The 9,797-nt window shown below is 40.9% G+C and overlaps 1 protein-coding gene across 1 annotated transcript; it reads right to left on the bottom strand.

Annotated features, from left to right (window-relative positions):
• Positions 1–377: 377 nt before the first annotated feature.
• PDK4 (pyruvate dehydrogenase kinase 4) lies at positions 378–8,237 on the bottom strand (the record flags this gene model as incomplete). Its single annotated transcript, XM_080610210.1, has 11 exons — positions 378–521; positions 1,534–1,647; positions 2,368–2,478; positions 2,766–2,864; positions 3,583–3,659; positions 4,305–4,382; positions 4,908–4,997; positions 5,402–5,586; positions 6,170–6,241; positions 7,233–7,374; positions 8,090–8,237. The coding sequence occupies 11 exons, from the start codon at positions 8,235–8,237 to the stop codon at positions 378–380; spliced, it is 1,260 nt and encodes a 419-aa protein (XP_080466336.1).
• Positions 8,238–9,797: the final 1,560 nt, after the last annotated feature.

The raw sequence follows: 9,797 nt of genomic DNA, 5'->3' as shown, positions 1-9,797 counted from the left end.
CTGACAACTATTCTAGGAGAAAAATATACACTAGCATAACTGACATTTATCAGTATTCAAGCATTAAAAAGGACTTGAAAATTGCTCACCACTACTACGTCAAGTTTTTGATCATAGTTAAAAATACAGTCTGTTTTTCCTTTATACACAGATCTTCTTCAAAGACACATGCTCCTATTTTCCTCAGCATGAAGGCTGCAGAAAGATTTCACATTCAGAGCATACAGCCTTGGCTGTAACAGCCCTATCTTCTTTATCTTCTGCCAGTCCTAAAACTGAAAAATTTGCTTGTTTGGAAGTAGATGAGTACTCCCAAACACGAGTCTTTTCTGAGAAGCCAGCTTGATCCCTTCAGGTCCCTGGATACCAGCTTCTCTTCAAATAGCTCCACTCCGTTTTGATAAATTCTTTGGGTCTTTACTTGGGACACACCAGTCATCCGCCTCTGACGTAGCCTGGTAACGCTTCGAAGATGATTTGTTAAAAACTGGCAGTTTTTCTACTGATTCTGTTGATAAGGCCTAAAAATCAAGAAGGAAAAAAGTTATTTGGTTTCTACCTCTCAGTAGTGCCACTTGGTAAAAATTCATGCAGTTATGTTTCAAGTGTTAAGCCACTGACACTACAAAACAAACTTATTTACACAAATGTTTCTACAATAGATGCAGTAGTTTTGTTTCAGTATCTATGTCTGCTTTGGATAAGGACAAATGCAGTAACATCAAATCGTATTTTTAGGCCTTTAGAGTTTCCTTGTTACCTGTTTTCAAGATAGTCCTGAAAGATGAGAAAGAGATCTTCGATTTACAAAATTCTGGAGAAACTTTAAAATATGCTCCTTCCCTACTTCCATATTTTAGAATAATCATATTCTATTGGGAAACTCATACATAGAAATGCAACATGTATATAGCTGAACTCTCTCTTCCTTTTGCACTGCTTCAGTGTGTTGGGAACTATGGTTTTTGTTTACTAGAAGAAATTCAAAGCATGTTTTTCCCATGAGTAAGCACAGAGAGTTGAAAAGAATATGTAGTCATTTTTTCTTATAAAAGCAGCAGTGCATGTTATATGCCAGGTATTCAAGATTAATGATACCTGAATCCCATATACAGGCTGTCTGGCAGATGTTGAATAGGACCAGGTACTAGACTCTTTACGGATTAGTTTACTCTGACAACCAGAATGCCCATATAAAGAAACAACAGTAAAGAAATCAGATCTGTTGTTCACACCTGTTACTTCACTTTTCCCTCAGTAATCTGTATGAAGAGTTGTTATACACTAGTTCATGGAATACAATCTAAAAACTGAGGGGACTCTCATTCATAGTTTTTCAAGTAGACTAGTTAAAGCCAAGTGACCTCTTTAATTCTAGACAGTAGTTACACTGCTGTACACTGGCATTGCTTAATAAAAATGAGAACTTTTTTACTCATGAGCAGATAATTTGTTTACTGCAAAATGATACCGAGTAGTTACCTCACTGCATTAATGGTGTTTATTGTCTATTTAACCAAAATAAACACATACCTTCAAGTAGATAATAGCATCTGTTCCATAACCACATATTGAGTAGAGATTTAGATCTCCTTGAAAGTATTTAGCATACAGACGAGAAATTGGCAAGCCATACCCAAAGCCAGCCTAAAAATAAAGTACAAGACAATTTATTTTTAAACAGTGGGAAAATGTTCAGAGATTTTAAACTATTACAAGGTCCTTTTCATTTCCTCTTAAAAGAGGAAAGAAGTATTTATTTATTTCATACAGAATATTAAAACTGACCATTAAAAAACCAAAACCACAAGAAAAAAAACAAAAAAAAAAGTAAACAAAATCAACCAAAAAATCCCCAACAAATCTCCATGAAAGGGGGAGGGTTTATCTACATGTCCCACTTTTACACATTACATTCTATATTATCCTTCCCCCATTTTTCCTAGTACTAGTAGCAAACTCCTAGTAGATTACTAGTAGTGAACTCCTTTTGCTAATCAGACAAACAACAGTCTAAGCCTATTCCAGTTGTGCTGGCCTCCATAAAGCTAGCATAACTCATAAGTTCAAGGAGCAAGTGGGAGTGAAAACCAAATAAATTGTTACTGGAGTATAACAAAAGAACAGGGTTAGACTCAGGTTGGAATGCTCTTTTTTGTTTATACCTTTAAAAGCACATTTTTGTCCACTAAGCTAGATATTAAAAACCTGTTTCAGAAAGCATTAACTCGTATTTATGAGGCCCATTAATCTTTGCATATCCCAGAAAGCAGTAGGGTGGACATAGCATTTCATTATCCGTTAACCTAATAGTCTGTCCAACACTTAACAGCCCTATTAGCAACATGAATATTGAAAATATCTTACAAGAGGGGTATTTCGACCATCATCCATTCTCGGCCTTGGTGCTGTGGAATACATGTAGCTAAACAGCTGCTCAATTTTCCTTACTGGAACACCACCTCCTCTGTCTGAGATCTGATTTAGGAGAGAGTAAAGTTAACTACAATCATATGCTAAGAATGGTATATAAAATGCTGTTATTTGAACAAACCTTTCCTATAGTAACAAATGCAAACATTTGCTTTTGTAGCATATTATTTTTCATTTAGCTAATTGCACTAAATGGAGGCTATGGCCAGAATGCTCATGCATACTATCTTTGATCTGTTGTCAAAGGCTGGAAGTTCCTCTAATAGAATTTTCTGCAGCATATGCAATCAAAGATTACATTAAACCCATATGATAGTAGGGCAACAAAATACCTTAATTGCCAGGTCTTCTTGTCCTAGAACAACTGTCACTTCAACTGGAGAAAGGGAAGGACTGTCTTCCTGGAATTCAACAGTTGCCCTCATTGAATTCTATGGAGAAGAAGGTCACTATTATCAGAGAATGTTGATAATCTATACACTTAAAATCATACCATTGTTATGCACAGGCTGAGAACAGTTACCCCCTATTCTTATCAGGGCCTAATTTCCAAGGAATACACTTAGCAACTTTGCAGAACAGAAGAGAGGAGATCTCACACCTGAAAGTAATTAAGCATAGCCAAGACTTTTCTATGCCTGGAAGATTACACTCATCTTGCCCAACATAATTCAGTCAACGTAAAATAAGTAACATGTCTCTTTAAAAGTCACCAGGTTTCTGAAGAGCAGAGTTCAGAAGTTGCTATAGGCTGGCTGCCAGAATTCTGCACCCCATGTTGACACCACATTAATCTAAGCCCATTCACTACTTCAAGATACATCACCCACTCAACCAAAAAGGCATGAGGGCAAATCTGCAGATTAAATCTCTAAATGCTGGTGACTAGCAGTGGTCACAACTTCATGTCTCACTTTTACTGTCTCTCCCTTACCCCATCCCATTTACCATCACATGAAAGCATCCAAATATTCTCCTACAAACTGAAATAATTTGTTTCTCAACTGTCAAAGTTATTCCACAAATAAAAAATTTTTAGAAAACTCACTGTCCTATGCAAACTTTTACTTCATTCAGATCTAGCTAAAGACTAAGTATTCATTCTCCAGCTCAGACTACTAGGGGAAGTAATAGTTTATACCAGCATACCTTAAAGAGTTCAAAAAGCATGTGAAAAAGATGAGATGGAACATATACAATGTTAATTGGTTCTCCTGGGTGTTTTCCTAGAGAAAGTGAAACATACAAGCAAGACTTAAAAGGGTGAAGGAATTTTTCTGTATTGTATCCAAGTTTTGTATGCTAGACTTGGATACAAGTTGTATGCCAAAACAAGCACAATAAATGGACTTCAATTTTGTTTGCTCATTTGTGTGGACAGGGAACAACTCAGAACAGTGTTTAGGCTGAATTGACACTTGCTTAATAAGACTTCCTTTTCAAATAAACTGAAAAAAATCAAGTATTAACTCCCTTTTATATGTAGGGGATTTCAGAGGTTAAGCAGAACACCTGAGATCAGACACATGCAGGCAGGCTGGACGAGAACCAGCATTTAAGTGAGTAGCCTCATTTCCTCACTCCAGATACAGAGCTACTCTCTAGCAACTTACTTTAAGTACAGGTTAGTCTTACTTCTCTCAAATTCATAAATACTAATTCAAGAAATCTAGTATTTAAGATACTGTGACATTTGAGTTTCAAAGCAGGAGATTAAATGAGGTGCCTGTAAGAGAGAACGAAGAGGAACTAGCCCACGACAGATCAACTGGTATGTTCCATTATGGCTATAAAAATGAGAGCCTTTAGATCTAACAAAAGCAGCAGTTTGGCTACTGATAGGAGAACAGACACAAAAGCTCTCATCTTACCATTCACTTGATTAAGCTTCAGTTCTGGAGATGTTAAGTAATACTGGTCACACAACATCTTGGCACTTTCATAAGCATCTGAAATATTTAAATAAAGATGTCAAGTGTAGTATCAAACACTAGAAACTCACTTTAATACATGACAAAGTATGATTTTTTTTTAACTGCATTCACTGCTAAGATGTTACGGCCTCTAAGCCTGTGTCTCAAAGGACTGATAACATTGCAACCACTGTGTACATTGTACAATTGTATATGTACATACATTGAGAACACATATGCAGCATGGGCAAATTATCAGTACAAGTTGATGACTCTAACAGATGCATCGGTTATCTATCAGTAGGTGACACCAATCTCAACACCACAGATAAGTCCTACCTCATCTGTCACTTGCTAGGCCTTATTCCAACACATTTTTTACTGCTACTTTGCATTTTAAATTGTATCCTATAAAAGCTTGTGTTTTGATAGACTACTTTCACCTGTTTCAATAAAAACCAGCCCACATCCTTTACAACACATACTGGTTAACTAAACTGCTTGCAATCAGATATAAATACTGATCATGAAGAGAAATATTAACAATCTGAGAATACGTACCATTCACTACTTCAACAACATCACAGCAAGGATCAATACTTCCAATGTGCCTTGGGTGCCCTGAGCCGGATTTATCATCAAAAAGAAGGGCTGTTTGAGATGAAAACAATACTGTATTATAACAAAAAAAAAGAAGCCTTAAATTTAGACTAATACAGTGTGATCACAACATATGATCACGTAAGATACTGAGTGTTGTTTATGCCTTTGGTGAGCTAAAAATGGTATCTACTACCAGCAAACATGGTTGACTTTTCTGCAGTTCAATATCTAAAGGCTTTTCATATGTAAAGAATGAGGTGCCTACATATTACACAAAAGACGATTGTTTTCTAGATTAAAGACTTTCCCATTACTTTTGTCATAGATTTAGTTCCTAACTTTTTATTGTCCCACAAAATCATCTGCTGCAGATCAACAGTTTTAAGAAATGTTTACATTAACATGTTTCTCATTAGGGTGAAGACTTTCCTCAGGTAAAAATTACTACTTACTGTGTTGGTTCATCAGCATTCGGATGGAAATACGGCTCATGTAAAAACGATCCAAAAAATACTGGATGTTTTGATTGGTGATAGGATCGACTTTAAAAGTATCTTTGTATTCAATGACTCCTTGTGCCATTGTAGGAACCACATCATGATGTCTGTTTCGCACTCTAATTAATGTATCTATAAATCTAGGTCACAAAGAGATCTTTTTAGAACATTATTCTATGACTACATAGAGGCAACATTTGTACAATGTCATTATCTAATCCAGCAGCAGCACAGGTAAGTGCATAACTACCTTAATATTAAAATACAGTCTATTTTTTTTTCATTATTTTGGAAGTAATTCCTTGCTGACCTAACCCATAAGAGTTTAGTATTTTTCATGAAAAACATGTCCTCATTAGCCACGTCAAATTCACTGCTTGTTTACTATGGATAATAGCTTAAGCAGAGGGTAATGTGAGAAAGGGATAAAATCCTAGCTGATGTCTTGCTAAGAAGCAGAGATGTGACATCAGATACTTTCGTTGATACTTCTGCGTCATGACAGTTCAAGGAGCAGTATGCCCTTGAAATGAAGCTGCAATGGGTCATACTTGTTTACAATACTGCTGAAAATTATCAGAAATTTAAACCAGCTTGTTCTATCTAGCACTTCCTGCTAGATTATCAAATTCAGGTCATGACAGCTGTCTTGATCTAAACTGACTACACTGTGAAAAGTGGAATGCAAGATGAAAAGTTCAAAGAAACAAATGAAAAGCTTACTCAGATAGGACTTTTTGGTCATCTGGGTTTTTGTGATGGAACTCAATCAGCTCCTTTAGGCTTTGCATATACCTATTAAAGAAGAACACAAGAAACACATGCTATTACTTTGATTTTTAGTAGTCTAGGGACTTTTGTCTTGTCCAAATTGTTACTCTTAACAAGTCACCTTGAAGTTTCAAGTATCTTCGAAGTATCAAAGTTCCATCCAAGCATGGAATCACAGCTGGACACTTCTTGACTGCCTGAACCCTAAAAGTTTCAAAAATCTCTTCTTGTGCCTGCTACTCACAGGAATTTAAACCCTCACTTTAGGTATGCAGGATCCCCTTACAGTTCTTGAGAAGGAAAGTGTTTCAAAAGAAGATCCAAATGACAACACGGATCAGAAGCCACCTAAGCAATTTTTTTTGTTCCCAAATCTCATCAGCTTTGGCACACACTAAGTACTTGAGCCTCTTGTGCTAACATCTGACAGCCTTGACACATGCTGCAAAGGCACAGCTGTCTGCTAGATTAAGAACGTTTTCTGGATCTCACTCTAATACTTTTGTCCTTTATGCCAGTAAAGCAAGGTTGAATCAAGAGTCAACCACGGTGTCAACAGCACTGAATTCCTAACACCTGCTGCACAGGCAAAGGCACTATGCTATGAAATGGAAGTTCTGTTAGTAATTCTGTCATCCAGAGAGGTAAACATGTATGTAGCCTGCTTTCCCTTTTTTGTTTAGCTCTGAGGGTCTTTAATGCTATGGGAAAACAAAACACCTTTTCTTCTCTCCCTTCTTAAAGGGCAAGAAGCAAGATTTGCTCTACCAGCTATTACAAATTGCTAGTTTTAAAAAAGAAGAACTATTCAAAAATAACAATCTAGCAATCTAATTTTCAATTTAATTTTACTATGCCAGAAAAGGACAGTATGCAACAGTTAGCAATTAACCTTGGATGAAGGAACTGCATTTCAGTGTATTTTGTTGTCTTCTACTCTTCAAAAAGGTCTATGACAACAGAATTCCCCAAGCTATGTTATTTTACAGGCTGAATTCAAGTAGCTCTTACTTACCAGCTTTTTACTAATTGCACTGATGGAGTGCCTAGTAATTTATCAGGAAGAAGATCGATTTCTCTCAGTATGTTTGCAAACCTCACAGGAAGTTCTTGTCGCAAAAATGCAAAAGAAGTTCTCTCACACCCATTAGTTGAGCCTACGAATAAATCCAAAATAATAAGAATTAAAAAAAAAAAAAAAAAAAGTTTATAAGTTTCCAGATACAACTACAAATCGCTGTCTCTCCACAGAGCTCGGGACGAAACTCCTCTGCAATCATCATACTGTTACTGGCCAGTTCTCCTAAGCATGCATTTATGTTTGTGCCAATCATTATTCGCATGACAGCAAGACACCAATCTGTGTACATTTCCCATATAGACCCAGGACTTATTTTTAATCCTCTAGAAAAGGCACTCCAGGCTTTGTTAACAAGGGCTTCTTCAGGATGACGTCTGAAAATGTCATGCGAGCACAGACTTCACAGCTGCCAAAGCAGTAATCAGACCTGGGTACAGCTTGTTCACTCCAGCAAGACTAATTACACCTCCCTCCGTAATAACGCGTACCGCTAAACACGAAAACACTCCTTAGCTAATGAACTCTTGGTCCCCTTCCCTCCTCCCCCCATCCCATTAACACCACCGAAAATAGAGATGCAGCGTATCCTCAGCTTTGACCCTGGCCGTCACAGCTCACCATCGCCCAGCAACGGGCCGGCATGTGCTTCAGGCGACCTCCCTCCCCACTGCCATCTCCCCCGGTGCCAGCAGGTCCCCAGCGGGACTCGGTTCCGCCACTCCCCTCCCTGCGCCCCGGCGCTGGGATGGTAAACAAGCCCCCGACCCGACCCGGCTCGTCCCGCCTCTCACCGAAGTCCAGCAACTGCTTGATGGAGAGCGGGGACGGTGAGAAGCGGGAAAACTGCTCCACTTCCCGCGGCACCGCGCGGCTGCTGTTGACACCGCTGGTCCCGGCCAGGGGAACGGCGGTGCGCAAAGCAATCCTGGCGGCCTTCATCGCTCCCGGGAGGTGGTTCTGTCAGTCAGTCAGTCAGCCTGTTGGTTGGTCGGTCGGTCGGTCGGTCAGCAGGTGAGTGCCCGACAAGCGGCCGGTCGGTCGGTCAGTCAGTCAGTCAGTCAGCGGGTGGGTGTCCGATAAGCGGGCGGGCGGCCAGTCGGTCTTTATCCGGTTGACGGATGCTCAGTCCAGTGAGTACGAAGCGAGCTCCCCCGGTTCCCTCGCCTGTAGCTGGTGGCTTCACGTGCCGCCTCTATTTACAGCCCCCGAGGGGCGGGACTCCGGTAGGACACGCCCCCTCCCCCCCGCCCGCCCGCAAGGGAGCGTTCCCCGCGCGGGGCGGCTCGTGACAGCCGTTGGCGGGACTCCCCGCTTTTTCACACCCCTCTCCCTCCCCCGCTCTGTCCCCCACCTGTTCCCCCCCTCCGCTGCCGTGCCCAGTCCCCGCCGACAGCTGGCCGGGGAGGCCGCGGGCGAGCCGGTGTCGGGCCAGGTGCCGGCCCCGGTGACCTTGTTTACCGGGCCGGGGCTGGGCAATGTCAGCGGCGGGCGGGCTTGCCAGGACCTGAGGGCGCCGCTCTCCCCCCGCGCCTCATTGGCTGCTGGGGGTGGGGACAGCCTGGAGGAAGCCAGTGGCGACGGGGGTCCTGGCGCTGAGGGGAGCGCTGGTGTGGTGGTGGTTAACCGAAAGGAAACGTTCTCATGGCACTGGGTACAGGGGTGCTAGTGGTGAAGTTCCCCAAAGGCCAGGGTGGGCGCAGAGGGTATGTGGAGGTGCAGAAGGAGCAAAATTAGATCCTAGCCACGGGGTTCGGGCTGCTTGACAAGTAGGTCATTGGTGACCCGGATTAATCGCGACCAAAGATCTGAAGACAGCTGCTTCGGTGACGCACCGGTCCCAAATCGCTGTGTGACCCGTTTTTTTTACTGTCTACAGCTGACCCTGGAGGTGACTGACTGAACAGCTTGTTTTCAAGCTGAGCTGAGGAAAGCCGCCACACCTTTCCTCCTCCGTGGAGGGGAACTTTGGTCTCCGGTGCTGCCTCGCCTTTTCCCAAGTCCGAGTCCACTTCCCTAAAGGCATAATGCATCGAAGAGTGGAGTTAGTGTCACCAAAGGACTTCCTGACGTTCCAAACAGCAGAAGCATGTGGCAGTAAAGCACCAATGCAAAAGAATATAGCCTTAATATTTGCATACAACTCAGGCCATTTTTTATATGCATATGTTTCTACACACACACAAATATGTGTATTTTTTCGCATGGGAAGGAATATACATGCCTAACCAGAAATCCATATAACTTAGTTTAGTAGAGAAACGCTTTAACTCATGATTAGATTTTTTTTGAGCTTTATCTCGTTTTTGCCTTCCTAGTAATTATATCTGCTTACAGTTCTACTTCAGCTGTACTTTCTGTATTAGTACTTTATTGCTCCCTGTTTTATTATTTTATTGGGAGAATTACTCTGTTACTGTTCCATTGGATGTATTATATTTTACCACAGTGATTGAATGTTGGCAGAAATGAATCAAAATGAAGCAAAATCTAATAATAACA

Source organism: Psittacula echo (assembly GCF_963264785.1).
Source record: "Psittacula echo genome assembly, chromosome: 2".
Lineage (NCBI taxonomy): Eukaryota > Metazoa > Chordata > Aves > Psittaciformes > Psittacidae > Psittacula > Psittacula echo.
The sequence above is the reverse complement of the archived record's forward strand: the minus strand, read 5'-3'. Positions and strand labels throughout refer to the sequence as shown.